At 38.5% G+C, this 23,821-nt stretch overlaps 1 protein-coding gene across 4 annotated transcripts in view; it reads left to right on the plus strand.

Annotated features, from left to right (window-relative positions):
• VTA1 (vesicle trafficking 1) overlaps window positions 1-23,821 on the plus strand; it is an 82,876-nt gene that overhangs the window by 2,392 nt on the left and 56,663 nt on the right. Inside the window, exons 2-3 of one of the 4 annotated variants that reach the window (XM_037894899.2) lie at window positions 10,214-10,322; window positions 22,860-22,954. The exons of 1 other annotated variant lie outside the window; for it this stretch is intronic. In XM_037894899.2, coding sequence (XP_037750827.1) covers window positions 10,271-10,322; window positions 22,860-22,954 — 147 coding nt within the window. In that variant the 5' untranslated portion in view covers window positions 10,214-10,270. Of the gene's footprint in view, window positions 1-8,956; window positions 8,976-10,213; window positions 10,323-22,859; window positions 22,955-23,821 lie in introns of those variants that run through there. 2 more of the 4 variants (XM_043543056.1, XM_037894898.2) reach the window with 2 other exon arrangements.

Genomic DNA, 23,821 nt, shown 5'->3' on the forward strand with positions numbered 1-23,821 from the left:
AAGTACTTAAGGGAGAGGAGATAAAGTGCCAATTAGCTTTATATCATTTATGGTACATCCCTGCTTGAGCTTTAAATTAGTGTAGGTGGCCTTGACTTTTCCATTTGGTCACTTAAGTGTGCTTACTGTGTTATTGAACATAGCAGAAGAATATGTTCCAGTGACATAATGTTTCTCATTACAATTTAAAGTAAAAAGTGATGACATCTTGTTTTCAAAACCAAACACTATATAGATTCTGAATCCTTTTAAATGTCACAGAGCAAAAGAATCAGTCATCACTGAAATTATTTCAAAACTTTAAGTAGTGTTTCATACAAATAGACATCCGACCCATCTCTAGCAATGAAACTGTTCCTGCTATATTGTATGGCTCCAATCCTGCAACTTCTGGTGTGTTGATGTGCTGGAGAGCCCTTTTGAACTCCATGTTGGTGGGATTCGATGCAGGGACAAGGAGTTTCAGGATCAAGGAGATAGGCTTCAATCCTATAAATGTGTGTGTTTAACTTTACTATGATGAGTACTCCCATTGACTTCTTGTGACTACTCAAGGTTTTAAAGTTAAACACGTTCATGAGTGTTGGCAGTGCCAGGGGTGAAGGGCATTTCTGCACATTGTTTAGCAGTAAAATTGTCAGTAGTGACCACTCCTTGATATTACTTCTATATGTAACTTCCTGCTGTTCCCTCCCTTCACCCCCCTCCCCCCCATTTCAACCGATAGTGGGTGTTAAGTCTGTGTTATGAACAGACCTTGGTACTTGAGTTCGAAGTCGGATTTTCTACCTCTAAAAATCAAGAAGCAAAGTGTAACATATTGTTTGTTTCACAAAAATAGCAAACAGAAAATTTTAAATAGAAAGATATACATTTAGAAGTGTTTGTTTATTGTTAGACTATAATAGTTTTTAAAGAATACACCTTGGGCTTAAACTACGTTTATTTTAAAATGTGTATTGTAAAAAACTTTTTTTGAGCATTTCCTTTTCTAGGCTGTATTAAATAGTTTGTGTTAATCATATGGCAAGGTCTTCTCAGTGGTGCTTGTTCAGTGCTGAGCTGTTTCCACACCCCACTAATGATCAGATTTACTATCTAGTAATGTCTAAAAGAAAAGTTATATAGCTCCACTGGAGAAAAGGGCACAGGTGATTAATGGTGAACAAGGTGGAATTCTTCCTTCATTAAGTAATATGTGTGGAGGGTAGATTGTTTAATAGAGTTGTATGACTTCTTCAAGGGATGTCATTTTCTAAACACAAGGAGGAAAACTCTGATAATAAATCTCTGGCCTGTTCAATATCTAAAGAAAAAGATGTCCCCAAGTAATATCAAAGACAGTCTGACTGGAAAATAAACTTGCAAAATAACTGTGTTTGAGAGATAATTACTTGTTTTTGTAACTAAGTTTTCACTTCTGTTGTAGAGGTTTGATGAAGGAAACTTCTTCGATACTGATTTTTTTCAACCTTTCACTCTTGGCTCTTTTCAAATTAACCTGTAAATTTTCAAGAGTATCTTTATTAACTAAATTGTGTTCATTTTACTTACTGTAGCTCTAATTTAAAGGTATTGATAGCTGTGCAGGTGTACTGAAAGCAACATTATTGTCCCTGAATCTCTTCAACACTATAGTACATACATAAATCATATTTCCATATCCAGTAAATGCAGTATAAAATAGTATAAGTGATAATAGTCAGTGTGTTCCAGCAACTTCTAAGAAGCAGAGATATAGGGCCTGATTCTGATAACAGTGTTATAAATCTGAAGTATCTCTGTTTAAATCATTGGACTAACTGGTGTAAAATAGGTGCAAAAAGAATTTGATCCCTAGATTTTTTTTTTTTTCAGCTCTCCCTTCTTCTCCCATCATCTTCAAATTAATCTTTTGGACAGATGACAGTTAAAAAAGCCCTTACTCAGCATGTGTATTAGTGATTTTCCTGAAATGGAAGGGAAGAAAACACATACAAGATTTCAAGTTGCTTACTTCTCCAGAACTCTAGCTGGCCATAGTTTGGTTGAAAAGCTGAGTGGAACAGAGGAAAAAGCCTCTGGCCAACATTTTTCAGCAGTTAAATGAGGTTTTTCCACTTTGGGGAGTTTGGGGAATAATAAAATGTTGGCAGACATGACCTTTTCTACCTGCAGTAGATCCAATGTCATTTTTTCTTGTGACAAGTGATAAAGAATAAGGAAGCTCTGCTTGGCCTTCTTGTCTTTCTAAAGCTGAGGTCTGTGTAGTGTATTGCAGTTCTATAGGTTCATTCTGTTTAGCATTACCGAGCTATTTCTGTCTGCTTGTTTTATACAGCAGCTACAGTGTAGACCCTCTCGCCGTCACCTGTATTTGACATACTGTAATATGTTGCTTAATGAAAACCTACTTTGTGTTTTTCAAAATTAACACCAACTGAAATTTCAAGTTCCAGTAAAGTGTTAGCATAAGTGGTAAATTTAAAAACTTGGCTATTAGTAAGGCACAGGACTGACTGTAGACAGCAAGAAATATTTTTCCCATTGTGCTTGGTTATAGTTGCAGAAACAATGTTCTACTATAACTTGATACATTTTTGCTTATTAGGAAAATTTTGAGTAACCATTTAATCTTTTTTGAAGCAGTATATAACTAAATGGTATTAGATCTTTCCATTGAAAAAAATCTTTGTCAATTATGTACTTTATACATTTAACTAGGGCTTATTAGAATTCAAAAGCATAAAATATTGTGCCCAGAAGATTTCTTGTTTATTAAAAGGTGAGTTCTGTGGAGTTCCTACATACTGGAAGGAAACATACATTTATTACATGTCTGCAACAAAGTTTCTTTGTAGGATAGTACCTACAAAGACTTCAGAGTTCAAACTGATTCACATGTTGTCCATGGTTGAACAATCTGTTTTCCGTATCGCTAATAGTAATGGGGAAACAGATTTTATGGGGTTTTTTTAAGTGTATGATTTGAGGTTACACATTAAGGAATAGATTTTAATCTTTTGTTTTTCTGGAATATTTAAGGAATAAGACACCTAGTTTGTGGTGTGCTGTGACCCATGTTTTGAATATATGGGATAAATTATAAATTGTCCTCAACTTCAGTTTCTTAAAGATGGGTTTCCTTCATCCTATATCAAGTATTTTCCTTCCTCTGTCTTTGTTTGTGGGCACTTATTCCTTTAAGAGGATTGCAAGGGAGAAACTGTACTCTATGCTTTTGCCCTTATTGTTGCAGCAGAAGAACAAGTAGCTGTGTGTTTAGCAAACACTTACGAGAAAGGTTAATAAAAGTTAATAATTGCCAAATGTATTTGATGGAAATTATTAGTACAATGAAATCAAGCTGATGATATTGTTTAAAAATACTAGGGGATGGACAGAAATGGAACTATAGAACAGATATGATTCAGAAATTAAAACTTGTTTTCTCAGGTGTGTATTCTTTGATTTAACTAAACCATTAAACCTATTACTTACCCACTGGTCAGAGAATAACCCTCCGTCTAGGACCTCAGTACAGACCTGAGGATCATGAAATCTCCATTTTAACCTCTCTCAGAATGTTCCTTACACCAACTCATTCTCCTCTGGCTATTTTGTGAATCTAGCCCTTTAAAAATGGCCAGAACAAAATGTTTTCAGTCAAATAAAATGTTTAATTTAATCTGAAATGGACTTCAATTTGCCAAATTTGTCTGGAATTTTTCAAATTTGATTTGGGTGCTATTGGTTTTTTTAATTGCCAGCAAACTGCAAAATCAGTGATTTGCCCAGCTCTAGCTCCAACCTATTCTGTCATCCAGCTAACTATAATTCCCATTGGCATCTCCCTGGAACTTGTCATTTTGGGCAAAATTCTCTGCAGAGGAGCCCAAGTTGAGATCAGCATCTCCACTCTCTTGCATCTAGCAGCTTGTCTACACAGGGATATGCAGGGTAGGCATGGATGTGAATTTAAAGCGCACTAGTGATTTCTCACTAACTCCCTGTGTGGATTCTCTTACTGTGCACTAGAAGCGCCTTTGCACTTTGCATTTACACCCTAAATTACTCTGCACTAAGTTCCTTGTATAGACAAGCACTTAGTGTCCTAATAAGGTGATTAAAGAACATCAGGCCTTTAGTAAATTCCTTGACCCTGAGAACCAGGGATTTGAATCTCTTCTGCTGGGGTTACCCCTCATTTTGCCTAATCTCATATATCCCTGTTTGATTTGGACAAAAAGGGAAAAAAATACGGTAAAGCTAAAAATCACAATAAAAGCAGTCGTCGTTTTCAGAAAATGATTTTCAAGTTGACTATTTCCATTTAATCATAAAATATTAAGATATCTTCGCCAAACATATTTCACATTGCAAAACATACATCTCACTGCTAAATACTCAAATCACAAAAGAAACGACCATTGAAAATGCAGTGATTTCACACTTTCCCTCTCTGCCCATTCCCAACACACTGACAACCCCATATAATTGTACATGATCAGTCTTTGATGGATGTTTCATAGGAATGTAGATTGGTATTATGATTCTGCAGTATACTCTTCTAAAACAGGTGTGCTATAAATCTGAAGACCTGTTGTGGAATTCATGTAATTTTTTTTCTTTTCTAAATTGACATTGATTATATAAAATTCATTTTGGTTATTAATATGCAAGGTTTAATTTAGAAAGCATGTGTTACTTCCCCGACCTTGTCCCATCCCTCGCACCCACCCTACTCTTCAAATAAAGGAGTTCCCTTTCCCATCCACCCTTTAGTCTGCATTGTAGTGTTTTTTCTTGGCTGAGGAGAGCTGGATGAGACTGTTTGGAGCTAACAATGCTAATTCTACAGTAGCTCAGATCTAGGGATTATTACAGAATGACATCCTTCCCACTAGAGGCCAGTACGGGTTGGGAAGAGAAAAATCTCGATACTGAATGAATATGACTCAGATGTCGCAATGTATATTGCTTCAGGGCCAACATAACAGACCCTCTTCTGTAGCTTTCACAAACTGTAGTTGCTCAAGAGTTATTTTTCTTGTGTGTGGACAATCCCATTTTTTGACTTTCTTTGAACAAGCTGTGTCATCTTAGATGTGGTAACCCATGACTGCAGTTAATTGAACTTGTCTGCTTCTATTTTTCAAGCAATTTCTCAAGTATTTGAAAAAGATCTCAAACTTACCTTTTTACTAAACTCTTACTCATTTCTAATATCAAATTTAGTGTTTTCACATTAATATATTGGACCATAGTAGTGCTCTAAAAAAACAATAATATTATGATCTCTACAAGATTGGATTTAATAGGGAATATGGTAAATTGCCTTAACAATACCAAGAATTAGAACTGTAACCTTTTCATTGCATACAGAATACCATTGCTTGTGTCTTTCATATGAATTAAGTGCTCACAATAGGTGTGGCTGATAGTCTTGAAGACTGATGTTTTCATCTGTTGAATGGGTACAGCATAGACAGTTACACTGCAAAGTTCCCCAAATGGTCCTGAAAATGTAGGTCAGTCTTTGCCTTGAAGAACCAGCTTTAGGGATGAGTGTATTTCATTCTTCAACCTGCTGATCCTCTAAGTTTCTAACAAAGGCAAGCAAAGGTGCCATTTGTGATACATTTTCACACTGGCCATTAAAGAGAGGAATGATGCTCCAGTGTTAGGGCAATAGTCAAAGACTTGGGATCAAGTCTGCCATAGACTTTTTCTGTGACCTTAGACAAGTCACTTAGCCTTTCTGTGCCTCAGTTCAGCATTAGAAAATGGGGAATATAGTATTCTCCTACGTCAAAGGAGAGATGTGAGGATAAATATATTTTAAGTTTGTGAAGCACTTAGATACTATAGTAATGAGGGCCATAGATAAAACATATGTTTTTAAATCTCCCCGCCAAACCAACAACAACAACAAAAAACGGGACAGGGGAATCTCCTTTTATTCTTTCAGCTAGTATTTTTAAAAACAGGTGGATTTTCATTTCCCTTGGTTATATCAATAAGAGAAACTGAGCAAATGTAAAACCTGTCTTCAAACTTTGTCAACAATTTTCTTAATTTTTTTGTGGCTTCTTCCTTTATAGTGTAAATGTATCTCATGTTACATACTAAGCAAACAGATAGATAGTGAGGAGACAAGGAAGACTTTTTAAAAAATGCTTTCTCCTGACACTCATAAAAAGAAAGTTATATTGAATTTATTTTATTATGAGGCTTAAGTTCAGAATCTATTAGATTGTGTAAAGCTTTTAACTTGGAAAGCCATTGATTTGCTATTGTTAGCTCTGTGTAAAGTGTTTGGGATGTTTGGAGTATCTGATTGTTAAAGCTGAAGTAAGGTTTTAGAAAGTGCATTGGATTGACTCTGACATTGTACTTGGAGATAGTGTGTTATTTTAATTGTTTTGTGGAAGTGCAATAATCTGAACATTAAAGATGCAGATATTAATACTGACCATTTAAAAGATTAAAACCTGATACTTTTTAGGTAAAGTTTGCAAGTCTACAGATCAAGTTATTGCCCATTGTCATCTTCCTCATAATATTTTAAACTTTTCTTGTGTTTGCTCTGACCGTAGCCAGCATCTTCTTCGTACTTTATGGGGCAACCCCCTGGTACCTTTCCTTTGACTGAGAGCCTAGATCTGGCCTATTTCTGTCTCCCTTGAGAGTAAATGAACAGGTTATTCATCACAATGACCATGAGTATCCTCTTATTAAAGTCAGCAATTTTAAATTCATGTATTTTTTTTTTAAAAATCCTGTTTTTTAGAGAATAATACAATTTTAATCAGTCTAAATACATTGACAGCTATGTTGCTGCACAGTATTTAGTGTAGCTAGATCAGACTTTTCTAGTTTTATTCCAACTTTATGTTGGAGGACCAGAAGTTGGTCTTTAAATAACAGCACTGAAAGACCAGAGCTTGGAAGAGTGAATTGGTCATTCTTTTTCTAAGATTCTTAATGGAGATTTGTACAGCCTATTTGCATTACCATCTGGACTTCAGAGTTACAACATGTGTTTGTAATTGCCAATATAACTGTATTTTCCAATTAATTCATTTTATTTAACAAGCTGGTATTCTTTAGAGAATAGTATGTTCTAAAATAGTTGTTTATAATTTTCAATATAATTTTTTTGAAACAGCATCAAGTTTGTAGTATTAATAGTACAAATATGTATCTCCTACGTAGTGTTTTGAAAAATGAGACCACCCAGCACATATACAACATTGTGGTAAGTTTTAAAATGTGGTACTGTAAATGATCCGCCCTCAATTCCAGGATTTGGAATACTATTAAACATGAACTGAAAATATTTTTTTTTTCTTGGATGGGATCTTTTTTACTTTTTAAAGGTAGTCTGGCTATTTTTTCCTCCAAAAGGAAAAAAGTTTTCTTCAGCTTGTATTTTTCCTTAGAAATATCAGGAATTTCAAGTTTTGTTATCTTTGGGGATAACAAATTTTTGAGTCAAACACTTTTTCAGTCAAACTCTTACTGTTTGACTTTGCCCGTCTACATCTCCCACGTTATGTAGTGGAAGGGGGAGCGTATGACCCTCCAAGGTGTTTTTTATATATATATACATATATATACTGCAAAATAGATAACGAGTCAGTTAATTCAAGTGAGTTAGACTTGGCCATCCTGTAAAAAAGTACATGATGAATACTAAAACTACTAATTCCATAGTGGAATAAACAGTGGAGCAAGTAGAAATCATTTCTTGCTGGTACACTGCACTCATAGGAGGAACATGTGACCTCCTCACGTGATTCCTCCCCAGCCTGGCCCCTCCCGTCCTCTCCCCATGATCCACATCCATCCCACGTTACCTGGGGGAGGGGGTCTGACTGTCCTCCTCCTGCTGTGCCGTAGACGTCTGCTGTACAGACCCCAGGCAGGAGGACTTAGGAGACACAGCTGCATGGAAGGCCTGGGGCAGAGCTGGAGGCGGTACAGTCACACCGGAGGAGCGTGAAAGGAGTTGTTGTTTCTGTTGCTACAGAACAGTTGTCTACATTAGATTGAATGACTCTGGAAAGCAGGGTGGATTGATTTTAAATCAAGGCAATTTAAATCCTGATTTAAATCACCAAGTTGAAATCCTTGATTTAAATAGTCGATGTTAATCAGGTTTTAGTTACTTTCTAAACAAAGTTGCATTCTCATTGGTTGGTATAACCATTAAAACATGTTCACTTACAACTAAATAAAGCCTTTTTGCTAGATTTTGTACATCTTTTTTCTACCTAAGAGAGTATACTGTAACTATATACATTTATTTAAGCAACTCTATAGCTTAATATTTTCAGATTCTTATTAATTGTACATTTTAATATGTTAGAAAATTAGTGAATAACATATTGCTTATTTCTAACAACAAAAAACTAATTTTTTTCTCATGATTTGTGTCAAACTGGATTAGGATGGTAGCTGGAATTTAATTAAATGCACAAAACAGCATATAAAATTTATTTTTATTAAAACAACCTTAAATGTTGTGGGCACAAACTTCTCTTATCAGGACATATTTCACATTTACAACTAAATGGTTTAATAAAGAGAGGTATTAACTGTAGTCAGTGAATAAAATTGATTATTTCAGGTGAGCCTGGGAAAATTTTCAAATATGCCTAAGTGAAAGTGACTGGAGCTTAAGTTCCTACTTGCCTAAGTCTGCTGAAAATGAGACAGTCTCCCAAGTTACTTGGGCTGTGTTTCAAACTTTTAAAACTAGTAAATCTCAGTCCCTCCCTCTTTGTTTTTATGCATAGGCTGAAAGAGAGGGACAAGTTTTCCTGCATTTTGAATTCCCAATCGATTTCTCAACTTCGAATGAATTAGTCCACATGAAGAAAATAGTCTTTCTGTGCCTGCAAAAGAGGCTACAGCTGTCAGAAGCCAGTTTAGCACTTCAGCATGATATGGTTCCAGGTGCTTAGCTACTGACTTCCACCTGTTGAGTGGTGAGACTTTCTTTAAAACATCAGCAAACATATATTGCTTGAATGGCTCACCTCAAGCCCTGAAATTTATTATGGTTGGTGTGACTTGAGGGGTGACTATTAGATGCCCATGTCATAGCAGCTGCATCTTCTTCAGCAGTTAGGAATCTACTCTGGTACTTTGGATTGAGAATATTGGCAAGAAAATGAGGTAGAGTAAGTGCTTGACCTATCTGCTTCTTTCCTGCCTACAATTTAACATTGTTCTTGAGTATTTCTTTCTTCAGTGTCCTTTCCAAATTTCAGCAGTACAGCAGCAATCTTTCTGCAGTTTGTTCAAGGCTATGGAAATAGGTTTCAGTGTATTCAGCATGTCTTCTATATTTCTCTTTAGTGCAATGTTGACTGCTTTGTCTGTGATAGTTCCATCTATTTCGTCACAATTTTCTCGATAAGTTGTCATCAGAATAGGCCAGTTCTTAATAAATAGCTCAAAACATTCAGCCACTGAATTCCATCGTACATCTTGGGGGAGAAATAGTTTGGATCCTATTGCTCTCCCATGAAGCTGAAATAAAGTGGTTGTTACAGAAGTAGTTTTCAATTTCAACAATATTTTCCTTTATTCCTGGAGTTTTACGTAAGTCTTTGGCTAAAATATGGGTGCAGACCTCATCTGATGTATATGTTGTGAGTTTCAGGTTCCCTCCATTATCTTCTAGATTTCTTCTCATCTTTGCTACGTTTACAGCATTGTCTGTGATAAAGCTACACACTTGATACTTTAATTTTTGTTCATAGTTTTATAGTTTTTACTGCTCCTTCTTTTTAGTATTCTGCTGTATAGTCATTCCCTGATGTATCAGTTGTTTCTGTAAGATAGAACATCTTCTGTTGTCAGACAAGTACAACAGGATCATTGTGTACATTGCTTCACCCATCAAGACTCAGATTAACGCATTTCCCATCAATGTTTTTTGCGCGCTGTTCAATTTCTTTGTCATACACTCTATCCAGCAAACTTCCAGCAGTGTCTGCTTTACTGGGTGGAGTGTAGCCTGGTCGTAATGATTGAACCATGTCAATGAAATGTTTTGTTCTGAACAAGATGAAAGGGGGGAATTTGTTGCATAAATGAACCGAGCAATCTTTTCATCTATGGAGTTTTGCTGAAATTTGCTGGTCTGATTACAACGCATCCATGGTTTTACTGGATGATGAAGACAGTACTTTTTTTATTTTTATTTTTTTGGATACAGGTAACTTACTGTCTGATGTGTGTTTAGTTGCTGTGCTGCTGGTGGTATACATTGCAGATGGTGGACGTTCATAATCCCTTATGTCTAAGAAGGACCCTGAAACAAAATGGTAAAGGAAGTCGCTCACTGAATATTACTCAGTACACTGCTTTAAAAAAGTGATTGTAAATACAAGATTCCTCCTAGTGCAACTCTTTGTACCACTTTTTAAATGATAAAATTTATTCTAAACTAGGTTTTATAGGGAAGATAATTAATAAATGTACGGATTATCTAAATCTGTTTAAACCCTTATCTCTAGCAGCATACCAAACAGGTTGAAAAAAATGGTTTTAAAAGTTAAAATTCATAGGTGTCTAATAGAACTTTATTTGTAAACAGGAAATCTTCACTTAGGATGTTTGATTATATTGAGCAATAAAAAATAATTTCAGAAGTCCAGCAGTAACAGTAATAATATAGTTGATAAATATTCCTACAACAAATTAATATGCCAATTATATTTGCATTCAAACATTTTGAAATTCATAAGTAAGTAATCTACCCAAAACACAATTTTATTACAATAACTTGTCATAGATTATCATTTATTAGCATACTAGGACATGGAAGACAGTCCATAAGAATGATGCAAAAATAAGTTTACTAACCAGTTGATTCAGATTGTTCAGGCATGCCCACATCATCATCTTCAGGTCATTTGCTTCTGAGGAGTATTTTTCATGATGGTGTTTCATTCTGTCAGTTAGGACTTGCATCTATGTGGCACATGTTCCTGTTTTACCCAATGGTAGAGGAGTTTCTTGAAAATATTCCTGAGTAGGGTCTTTCTTATGACCTGCAGCCAAGGCAGTTTTTTCCTCCAGTTCCCAGGTGTTGAAATCAAGACTAGAGGCTGCATTCTGAAGAATACTGTTCTTTCTTCCCACAGGGTCCTGCTTGAACACCAGTATTGCTCCTTTCTTTTTGCACACTTTGTTTCTTCTCCCTTGTTACATAAACTGGATCCACTGCTCCCCAATTCTTCACCCTGGGGGAAACAACAAACTAAAAACTATGGAAGGCTTCTGCTCGTGTAACCCAAATGCCTTTTTGCACTGCAGTATTTTATTTATTTAGAGACAGAGAGGGAAGCAGATGAGAAATTAATGGATCTGTTTGTATCTCATTCTGTGTACACATGCAAGGAGACCGAGGCAAGGCCATTTACTTGAAGTGCCTAGAACCATCCAAAGCAGGGCTTGTAGTTACTCGGCAGGTTAGTGCTCTTCCATGAACTGGAGAGTAAGCTTCTGTGATGAGTTGACTCGTAAATTTTCATAATTTTGAGAACTGAGCCAGTCAGGGACAAGCTATAAAATAGGAGTAAGAGACCGAGGTGGATGATCCTGATGTGGTACATGATGGGGTCTCCTGGAGTAAGAGGCCAGGTCCCAATGCCTGTGATCACTTTGCCAGTCTTTTGCACCCAGTAGCACTGTCCCTGGGTCCCGCACAGGATCAAGCCCTTACTACAGTTCATGACCTATTGTGCCATATTCTTAAAGCTTGATCTCAAAAATTAAATGTTTTTCCTCTGATTTTTTTCTTTATTTAGAAAAGATCCTTTAACTCAAAATGTTTGATGGTGACAGTCATAGATTCAACATTTTTTTTATTAAATTCAGATTTCATTTTAAACAGGTTTATTTTCAAAAAGAAAATCTCATTATAATTTACATAAAATAGAAAGTCAGATTTAAATTTTAAAAAATCCAACTTAAAAAAAATCTACCCTCTTGGAGAGAGAACTCCCTATTTGTCACTACAATTCGTCATCCCTCTAGGCCAGAGTAGAAGCATGTGGTAGGACAGAATTAGAAGATAGCAGCTAACAGTAATATCGATTCTGTGGATAAAACTTCATTTGCTGCTATTTTATTTTTATTTAGCACTAAATTCATTTAAAAAATAAAAAAGTTTCTGTTATCCTGGCTGAAATCTGGAATAATATACTATGTTATAGAAATGAGTGCTATGCACAAATTAAAGACACACTACTCACGGTGAAATTGTGCTGTGCATTAGAAAAGGAGGAATAAACTAGTATTGAGTGACACGAATAAAAGCAGAACAGTTTGTGTCAAAGCTCATTGTATAATTCCTTCCAGCACACCCACATTTAGTATTTACTGAACAAAGATTAAGGGCAACAAATTGAAACATAAATATTCTGTTCTTTGAAAAACATTTTTCTGCGAATTATTACTTGCCAAGTCTTTGACTTTGAAGATAAATGTCCTGTCTTAAAAAAAAAAAAGTCAAGAAAAGAAATAGAAACAAACTGTTAATGATTAGTAAAACATATTTCTATCTTTGTGTATAAGGACAGGTTTCAGAGTAATAGCCGTGTTAGTCTGTATTCGCAAAAAGAAAAGGAGTACTTCTGGCACCTTAGAGACTAACCAATTTAAGCTCATGCTCAAATAAATTGGTTAGTCTCTAAGGTGCCACAAGTACTCCTTTTCTTTTTGTGTATAAAAAGATTTAAAGCGTTTTCAGTAATATATTACTAGCAAGTACTCTTTGCAGTATTAAATGATGGTGGCAGTAGCTTACTCCACAAACCTTTCTTTACCTCTCCACCACCCCAGTCTCTGCATGTTGATTTAGTTTTGTTTGAGTAGACAGAATTTGAGCTGCTAAAATATTTTGTTAATTTTAAGAACATGGGAGCAAAGGTAATATAATTCTGTAATTATATATTAAGCAAATTGCTGATTACTCATTTTTAATCTCACCTCTGTTTCAAGCATCTTTTATTCATCTTCAGATATCCCACATCTGTATCACAAGTAGTATTGAAGATTTGTAGGTCACTTTTTTTCTGACAAAGAATACCTAAGCTCTAACAGGTCCGGTTAAGACTTTGGAAATTTGTGTGTTCTTGCAGCTGGAATGTATGACTAACTATGGCTTTTATTTCAGAAGTTACAACTGCCTGGCTTTCTTTGCACTGAGTATATTTTTGATCAAAAGGTTAACATCAAGTGGCTGCCTTCATTTTAAGCCTAGCTCTTCAGTTTACAGAGTATTATTGGTTCCTTTAGGGACAAGCAATAAATACATTGTTTCAAGTTCAACAGAAGAGAAGTAATTGGAAAATGAGCTTCATAATCATCTTGATGTAAAATGACACCTTGAGCCATTAAGCACTTGCGTAAAGTGTTCTCATTGTTTTAAAAGCATACTCCTTTGGCTGAAATAATACAGTTTTAATTCAGAGCATAAAGAGGATCTCATTCTGTGCTGTATGTGGTACTAAGCAACTTAGCCTCCCTGTGAGGCTATTAGGAATCAAACATTGTCAGACAAAACAGAATTTGTGTGACCTTAGCAAGTATCATAGCTATATGTTCTATTGCTTTTGCAATATCATGGAAACGAAAATTTCTGGGTTTAAGGTAATGTAAATATTCAGTCTATTTTCTTTCAGAAAAGAAATGAGGAAATATCATTTATGATTTATTAATGTCTGGTTTCCCTCAGCAAACTGGTGGGAAGAGGTGGGAATTTGGTTTCTCATTTGGGAGTTGCCCCGAATATTGAGAAATCCCATCTTACTGAGCAATGCTTAGGGCCTAGCAAGTTTTGTCTTCTGGCTATTAGGTGTCAGTTAAAAAAATTCAGAAAAGGGACAACCTGAACTTGAGAAGAAGATTTGGGCATCACTGCCTACAGCTCAATGAAGATATCTGCTCGTTGTTCAGTTGCAGTCGGAATAACAAATATGTGAAGTCCTTATCTTTCAAACACCTACATGCATGCTCAACCTCACTTTTGGACTGCTCACTGTAGTAAAATTAAGTATGTCTTTGTCGGATCGGGACCTTAGTTTGCATAAGTAACAGGATGGAGAAAAATATAATGCTTATGGCTTACTCCCAACTGGAATACTTTGGTTATCCCATCTTTAAAAGGATATTTCAGAGTTTTTCTAAAGGTGGGGGGAGAGGGTTAGAGAAAGGTCACAAAAATGACTAGGGGCATGGAAACACTTTCATATGAAGAGAGATTGAAAAGATTGGGTTTGTTTACCTTAGAAAAGAGACATCAAAAAGTATATAAAACAATTAATGGAATAGAGGAGGTAGATGGGACATTTCTGTTTTCCCCCTGTCTTATGAGAAAGGGGACAGTCAATTAAATTGAAAAGCAACAAATTCAAAAGTGAAAACCAAGAAATATTTTTTGCATAAATCTGAATTAGATCACTGATGTTGTTGAGTCCAAAAAATTAATAGAATTCAAAAAGAGCTTAGATATTTATATGCATAACAAGAATATCCAGAGTTTTTATAGTTAATATAACAAATTTTAGAGGCAATATTAAACCTCATGCTACCAGGTTTTATGCCAAACTCTAACTATTAAAAATTAGGATGACACCTAATGTGGGAGGTAGGTTATTCAGCATCTGCCTAATACAGTGGTTTTGCAAGCTCATCTGAAGCTTCTGGTGCTGGCCATCATCAGAAATCACTGGACTAGATAGTTTGTGGATCTGATCAAGTATGGCAATTTCTGTGTTCCTGTAACACAACCATGGGGGGCAAAAAGTAGGGGAAAAAATCTAGTGTGTTTTTAAAAATGTATTTAATTGTATGTGGGACTGCAAACACTAAAAAGCCTTAATACTATTCATATGGTTAGCCCTTACTGCAGGGCAGAGTTAAAGTTGTTTGGGTGCTTCACATGTGCTTATTTTAATATGTTTGGGTTTCTTTTAAGTGTATCCTTAATTCTAAATTTTGTGGATTTGTAATGCTTGGTTTTAGGATAATTGCAGCACCTTGGAGGGTAAAAAAAAAAAATACTGGTACATACTCTTAAACTTAACTATATCTTAATGTAAGTGTTTGGGGGGTGGGGAGGGGGAAGGGATAGGGATAAGGGAGTACATATGATAAATTCCATCTGCTTTTAAACTTACTGAGTTTCTTTCAGTTGCCATACTCTTATTTTCAGTTGCTCAGAGCTTTTACCCAAAACATATCTTTTGGACTGAAGTTCCTATTTAGTCTCAAAATTAGAACTTTGTTTTTGTTTTTGCATTGTTGATGACACAGCTGTTAGGCTATTTTTTAAATTATCCAAATGTGTACAGGGAGGAGTCCGAAGGCAAAAGTATGTTGTTTTTCATCTGCTAAAAAATGTTTGTCTTTTTTGTGGTTAAATAACTCAGATTTATTTTAACATTTTAAAACTTGGCCAGTGCATGATCCTGAATAAGGAGTGCATGCTTTGTCTGCTTTGAAGAAATTTGGTTTTGAAATCATGTGGTATTTGGCTCATGTGAGGTACATTTCCTAAACTTTGGAAAGACTTACCAAATTGTAAGACTCACTGTTCAAACCTAATCACTGATAGCCAAGGTGATTCTGCTCTACTTCAGAATCATTGGAGGAAGTTTGGAGCCCTTTTTTACTTACACAGCAAGTTCAATATATCCTCTGATTTGTCTGCCTTCAGAATGGGGGTTGCGTGTTCCCTACTGCAATCACTGTCAAGTCCCTCTGCCAGTTGCCAAATCAGCTTGTTACACTCCGCCCCTGCCTCCCCCCCCCCCTCCCCCCCGGCAATCTTACTGGATTTAATGTATAATGATGTGAAGGGGGGACAAACTGATAACTTCAGCATTAATTCACTGGAGTTGTCGAGGCAGTTTCCAATTTACTGTACAGTTAATACTAAAAATCAAATGTACTTTATGGTGATAGTTATTTTATTACAATTGAGTATGTTCTATTCTGGCAATGAAATAACATGGTTAGATGACTCCACATACCTTCAGTGACCCATTTACTTTTTACCGTCAACCATTGTTGGGCATATCTTTGTAAAAAAGTCTCCAAATTTCCTTCTTCCTCCTCCCACAACATAACATAGAATTATTGGTTTGCGTTCCGTGTTTAAAAAATATGGAGAAAAGAACCTGTGAGTTGTTATCGTGTTACTGTGAAATAGATAAATAAGATAAACCAAGTGGAAAAATGAAATGGAGAAAATCTGTATTTTGAATCAACTATTGTGGATTGTGCTTTTTAAATTTTTACATTGTATAGGGCAGGGGTGGCCAAACTGTGGCTCTTTGACAGTTAAAATGCAGCTCGTGGAGCACTCCATGTCCCTCCCCCCATTCTCCACCTACCAGACTGGGGGCAGGGAGCTCAGGGCTTCTGCCCTGCGGCAGGGCGGTGGGGCTTCAGCCCCATGGGGCATGTCTGCTGAGGCTTGGGGCTTCAGCCTTGTCAGGTGCCTACTGCAGGGTGGAAGCCTTGTACCCCAGCAGGCACGCCCAGCTAGCGAACTTTTTAAGATTATCGTATGAGGCTCGGAGGATCAATAAGTTTGGCCACGCCTGGTATAGAACATAACTTCAGACCTTATTTTGCAGAAGGTACAGTAATTTCAGGGGTAAAGTCTTAGAATCTCTTCCATAAAACACATGATTGGAACTTTGTCAGAAAATATGAAGGCTAAGAGAACCCCATTTTACTTTGATTTTTTACAATAAGGCAAGGGATCCATTGTTCCTAAAGTGATCATGTTTATAAGCATCCACAAGCCCTAATGTAGAACTGACACTTTTGATACCTCTATTCGTGAGCCTGAACACTTAGAATATTTTATTGCTAGCTTACTAAAGTAATTTTATATTTGCACTGACCAGGTGCAGGGTCTAGGTTCTTTTCTGATAGCCTTTAAATTTCTCTTTGAATATGTCATAGTGGATCCCAGTGTACATGCACATGTGCCTCATTCATGCAGGTTTGGAATCTTTCAAATGACAGCGTCCATCAGGGCAGTCTATGTGCCCTTTGCCTCTTTGTGCTCCAGGATGAGGGCAGAAAATGTCGAGCACCCGTCACCCTCCCTCAGTTCCCTTTTACAGTTCATGGCTTCAAGATGGAACCTGAATGGTGTCCAGTCCACTCTGTTTCTCAAGCTTCAAACCCAACTTTACTCTGAAGAAATTCCTGTTCACTCTTATTATTTAATTTATTACTTTTTTTTTTTCTGGTGGTCCAAAAGACAAGGGGAAATCCCCTGCTGGAATGAGGTGCTGGGTGCCAACTACCAGCATAATGGTCGCTTAACCCACTGGGTTTAAACCCTGCTCATCATGCACAGCATATGTCTTTTCTGCCTCAGGGAAGGACATTTCCCTGACAAGCGCTTAAGCTGACACTCTTTCGCCTCCTTCACCCAAAAATCAGGAAACACAAGGCTCAAATTACATCTCTTGGAGAAATCCATGAAAGAGACATCTTCCAAGCTGGAGTTGAGGAGGCTATCTGCAGCAAGTGCCAAAGTAACCAGATACCCATACCTCCAGTTCCAGTGGGGAGAAGAATTCTAAAAGGATGCCAGGACCACTGGGACCAGTGTCAAGATCCCCAGCACCTTATGCACCAGCGGTCTTGGCACCAAGCGCATCTATGTCAGCTTCCAAGGAAAGAGACCCAGCACCCATTTTGACTACTTCAGACACTGAGCAGCATACCCACAGAGAGCTTGTCCCATAAGGAGTCAAAATTCCTCCAAAGACAAGTCTCCCCAAACGCTCCTTGACATCAAGGGATAGAAGCAGGATTGTGAGACCATGTTTCAGGCACTGATGTTGACACTGAGACCTGGCCTGGTACTGACACCAATCAGTGAGCCCTTTCAGGTACCAGGGTACACCTTTGAAGAATTGTCCTTTTGCCCCTTGTCTCAGCACTAGAACTGGCACCAGCTCTAGACCTGCACCCATCAACACCACCCTTCCCAGAGATGTACTCCCCCGTGTCATCGCCAGGCCACTCCTTTGTCCTGACTTTGAGCAGGAAACCCTCTCCCATTAGATTGGAACATTACCGTGGAGGAATTTCAGAAACACCCTTTACCAAGCTCTGGTGCATGACTGGCAGTGGACAGGCCAACCACTGTCTGGCCAATACCCATACAATTTATCACAATGACTTTACTGGCCTTACTAGGTCTAGTTTCCCACAGGTCTAGAATGGAGCCCCATCACATGTCAGGAAAGAGAAAGAGTTCTCAGTCACTGTCCCTATAAATTGCCAGGACCCCCAATTTGGAACCAGAGGAATCCCCTTGTGAGGATGCAGAGGTTGTTCAGGAAAATCTCCTATTGCCTTGCCCACCTAAGGCATCCTCTTCTCTGGATGAAGCAGTAAACTTGGCCCTGACACTGGCCATCAGTGATTTTAGGATCTTCCAAAATGTGCTGTTGAAGATAGCTTCAGCCTTGCACATCAAGCTAGTGGTGAACCAAGAGAACATGACAAGCTATTTGATATCCTTTGCTCATCACTGTCAATAGGAATTGCCCTACCAATCAATGAGAGCATATTGGACCTAGCAGATGGACTGTAGCATACCCCACCTTGCTTTCCCTACTGCAGAGTAGAAAAGCATTATCAATTTCCACTTAGTCTTCAAACATTTTATGTACATTTGACACCAGGGTCTCTTGTGGTATTGCAGTCCAGGAAATGACTAATTTCACAAGGAGACTCTAAAAGATACCGTCTTCAAGGAACTGGACCTTTTTGGCCAAAAGGTTTACTTATCAACCTCCCTCCAATTCTGCATCACGAACTACCAGACTCAGTTTACTAAATAGTTTTCTGATGGGGGAAAGAGTAATCCTCTTTCTGTCTAGGCTCCTGCAGGACTCTGGAGAGGAGATGGACAGATGGTAATTAAAACAGCGCTACAACTGACAGTAGACGAGTCTGATTTGACCACATGGCTACAGCAGTCACAATGTGCTTGGACTTTTTTGGAACCCCAGACATCTGTAACCAGGAGGCCAAGTGACAGTAGAAGACCTACTTTTTGAGGGCATAGAGCTCTTCAGCAAGCAGTCAGAAGAGGTACTCTGTTCTCTCAAGTATTCCAGGGCAGTGCTGAGCTCTTTAGAGATCTGCATCACAATGCTGTGATTCAGGCCCTTCCTATATCAGCCCATCATAGACAAAGAAATACAGGCTTATTCCCACAGTTGCCAACTGGAATACCTGCTCAGAAAGCAACCTCAGGAGGCATGCCCATCCTCCTCTCTTACAACCATGATTCTTCCCAGAGTCAGCAGATTTGATGAGGGTGTTGAGAGCCACATCAAGACCATCCCAGACCTGACCTTCGGAAATCACTTCACCACCATCTATTGGGTCTGGTCAGAGATAACAGCTGACAGAGGAGTGCTGTATAGGTAGCAAATGAGTGCTGGACGTCCCATGGCTACCCCATCCATTTTTTTCTTTGCCCCCTACCCCATGGACTTTCCCCATCTGTCTTCTGTGACCCTTCTCATGAGAGCCTGTTACAAACAGTAGTGGCCTCATTACTTTGTCTAGGAGCTATAGAAGAGGTAGTACAGTGGAAGAGATTTCTATTCCTGATATGTCCTTATTCTGAAGAGTTGCGGGGGGGGCTTTGTCCTATCCTAGATCTGAGGAGACTGAACAAATACAGCACCTCAAAGTAAAGAATGGTAATGCTTGCCTCCATCGTGTCATCACTTCAGGCTCAGGATTGATTTGTCGCTTTAGACTTACAGGATGCATATTTCCACATTGCCATCCACCCAGCCCACAGGATGTATCTGAGATTTATGATGGGACCAAATCACTATCAGTACGAGATACTGTCCACAGCACCAAGAGCTTTTACAAAAGGTGGCAGCACACCTGTAGAAAAAGGGCATTCATGTCTATCTGTACTTAGATGGCTGGCTCATCAGAGGTAGCTAACATCAGGAAACTCTGAGTCTCAAATGTGCTCTCCAGGCCTCCTAGTGGATGGTGAGAAATAGTCTCTTATCCCTTTCCAGATAGAGTTCCAAGGAGCCAAGATAGATAGCCCCCAACAGCAAGGGCTTACCTACCAGAGGATAGATTCCTCTCACTTCGGTCATTACTGAATAGGGTGAAGTCACACCCCACTACAGTGGCACCAACTTGCCTCACATTATTAGTTTATATGTCTACTGAGTATGTAATTGATGCAACTTGATAGCCTTCCTGAGATTGTTGCAATTCTGGTAGAGGTCAGTCTAAAACAATGGTCCCCAAATTGTGGGATGTGCCCCGCTGGTGTTGGGTTTGGAGGAATGTTTGGGGGGGGGGTCTGCAGGGCCTAGGCCAGCCCCTCTGGGGGGCAGAGAGGGAGTGCCACCCAGCCCCGTTCTACCCCCAGCTCTGCTCCAGCCTCCAGGCTTGGCCCCCAACCGTGACCCCGGCTGCTGGCCCCTACCATGGCCACGGTTCCCAGCCCAGCCTCAACCATGGCTCCGGCGTCAGCCCAACCCCCAGTTTGGGGCCCTGCCCCCAGCCTCGGCCCCCTTACCCCAGTCCATGTCCCCCCTCCTCCCCCTGGGAGCCGTGGCGCCACTTCTGGCCCCGGCTCCTAGTGGAGATGGGGAGGGCGCATACTGGGGTGTGGGCATGTGACCCTGAAAAGTTTGGGGAGCACTGATCTAACCCCTGCAAAACAGGCAGTTTCCAAAAAAGGTGTAGCTTTTGTGGCCCATCATCTTCAAGGCCATCTATCATGGACATGTCAGAGCAGTTTGGGGAGTCCATCTGGACCATCTATAGATACAAGGGTCACTGTCACTGGAAGACATGGACCTGCACATAAACGTCTTAGAGCTCAGAGCCATCAGACTGGTATGCAACACTTCTTTCTGTCCTGTGATACTTGGAAGTGTTGTTGCTGTCAGACAATGTGTCAGCGATGCACTTCATAACCAAGCAAGGAGGCTCCTGCTCTTTCCTACATCTGCAGAGACAGACAAGCTGTGGAGTTGGTGCCAACTGTATGGCATAACCCTGGTAGCTCTGCACCTCCAAGGAGCCAGCAGCATCTTGGCGAACTTCCTAAGCAGGCAACTGTCCCCATTTACAAATGGTCACTGCAGAAATCCATCACCAAGTTGATATTCCATCAGTATGGGCCTCTGCTGATAGACCTGATAGAGAGGATGTGTCCAGGATCATTGCCTTCCTTCTGCAGTGGAGTCAAGTATATGCCTTTCTACTAATCCTCCAGGGTGACTTGCCAAAGCCAGACAAGACCATATCACTCTCATTCTCAAAGCTCCCTAGTATGAGAAGCAATTTTGGCTGACGGACCTGTTACAAATGTACACATAACCACCGATCAGGCTCCCAGATTGCCCAGACCTGCTGTTGCAAACCAGAGTCAAGTATACCATCCAGATCTGAAGTCACTGCATCTGACTGGCTGGACGTTGGCTGAGCACCATGGACAGGGACTGCTCCTTATGCATTCAGGAAATTCTGGTACAGAGCAGAGAGTTCCTCCAAATGGAAAAGATTCTTAATATGGCCAACTCACCATGGCCTAGTGCAGGCCCTGGTGTTAAAGTGTATGTCTACACTGCAATTAGACATTTGCGGCTGGCCCTTGTCAGCTGACTCAGACACGCTGGGCTTGGGCTAAGGAGCTGTTTAATTGCGGTGTAGAGGTTCAGGCTCAGGCTACAGCCCAAGCTCTTGGATCCTCCCACCTTGCGGGCCCTAGAGCCCGGGCTCCAGCCCAAGTCTGAAAGTCTACAATGCAATTAAACAGCTCCTTTCAGCCCGGGAGCCTAAATCAGCCACGGTTTTTAATTGCAGTGTAAACGTACTCAAAGATTTTTGTCTATTTGCTGCAGTTAAAACATTCTGAACTTTTATGTGGCTCAACCAGGGTCCATCCAGCAGCAATATCAGCATAGGAAGGAGAATAGATAGTTAGCTCTGGAGAAAAAATTTGACATGCAGGAGACTAGGTGAGTATAAAACATCAGAAGAGAAGTTTTTGGACAGATGGGAGGTCTGAGAAAGAATGGCAGATTTGGGATTTGAAGTTTCTTGTTATGACTCTTAGTTCTTTTCCATGTCTTAAGCCCTCCCTGTGCTTCACTTGCCTGTAGTCAGTACCTTCAAAATACTTCTCTGGATAGAGAAACTGCATTTTGAGAATACAAAATGAAAATTCTTAAGTTTAAATTCCAAAAATATTAAAATTGGACAGATTTGTTACACCTGTCAAACCTTAAATTTAATCCTATTAAATCAGGATATTTAAAAAAAAATTATTAGAACAGAAATTTAAACTCTAAACCTATTAGTTTGTTGTGGTCAGCTCCTGACATACACTATTCTTTCAAAAAGGGAGCCTCTTAATAAGGGAAATGGGTCTATAACTCCTAATTATCACTCTAATTCGGATAAACTCTTATACCTAGGGGAGATGAAATAAGGATGGTGTTTATTTACAAATGCTTCATTATAGTTATATTTTAGGTCTCAATCTGCAAAAACTTACTGATTGAAATCAATTGATTACTAAGTGCAAAAAGTGAAGCATATGCATAAATCTTTGCAGAATCCAGTTTGCCCTAAGTGTGCAATAACGAATGTAGTTGAACACTCGATAGGGTTAGAGTTATGATTTAACAATGTAAAAATGAAATTGTTCCTCAAAATATGTGGTTTTGGGACATCTGTATATAGACAGGCACACACACAAACACACACAGAGAGTTCTTTGGTGACCTTTTAATATTTTCTCTCCTTTAAAGGCCGTTTGTATGCTATGCAGACTGGGATGAAGCTTGACAGTAAAACCCCAGAGTGCCGGAAATTTTTATCCAAACTAATGGATCAGTTGGAAACTGTGAGTATTTGGGTTTGGGGTTTTTTGCTATACTGTTAGAGAATCTACTACTATCTCACTTTTTAAAAAATCATCTTTAAACAATTGGAATTGCCTTTCCCTTTTCATTAATTAATGAAACAAACCTATATGTGCAAGCATACTGTTTAATTGTTGTAATGTATTGTTTTTAAATTAGGTGACAGGAGGGGCAAAGGGTCTACATATATTTACACAAACTTAACTGAAATCTAATACAAAACAAAATTTTACCATAAAATTCTATGTGAAGTACACATATTACAATGACAGTTTTCAGAGTAGTAGCCGTGTTAGTCTGTATCCGCAAAAAGAAAAGGAGTATTTGAGGCATCTTAGAGACTAACCAATTTATTTGAGCATAAGCTTTCGTGAGCTACAGCTCACTTCATTGGATGCAATTACAATGATATTTTATAATGATACTTTGTTTAAACTCTATTGAGAAATTAGATGACCTAAGGATAGGATTTTCAGAAGTGCTCATGCATGGCCTATCTTTTCTCCTATTGAAGTCAATGAGAGTTTTACCGTTGACATGAGTGGATGTGGTTAACCCAAAGCTGACTGCTTTTGAAAATCTTACCCTAAATGTCTTGCTGGAAGAAATAAATCTCTTGCCATGCTGGTAAGATCAAGTAACGTAACAATCTAAAAATGTTAAGATCTGTCATAATTTCTGAACTCGATCAGTCAAGAATTCATAATGTGGCAACCTTAATCTTACTCACTATGTAAATAATCATCTGAGCCTCTGAGAAGCAAGGACCAATACTGTGCAAAAGAAAAAAGTATCTTAAACTGAAGAGGAGTAAATTTAAAAAGGAAATGCATGGTTGAATACATCAA

This window comes from Chelonia mydas, chromosome 3 (assembly GCF_015237465.2).
Source record: "Chelonia mydas isolate rCheMyd1 chromosome 3, rCheMyd1.pri.v2, whole genome shotgun sequence".
Lineage (NCBI taxonomy): Eukaryota > Metazoa > Chordata > Testudines > Cheloniidae > Chelonia > Chelonia mydas.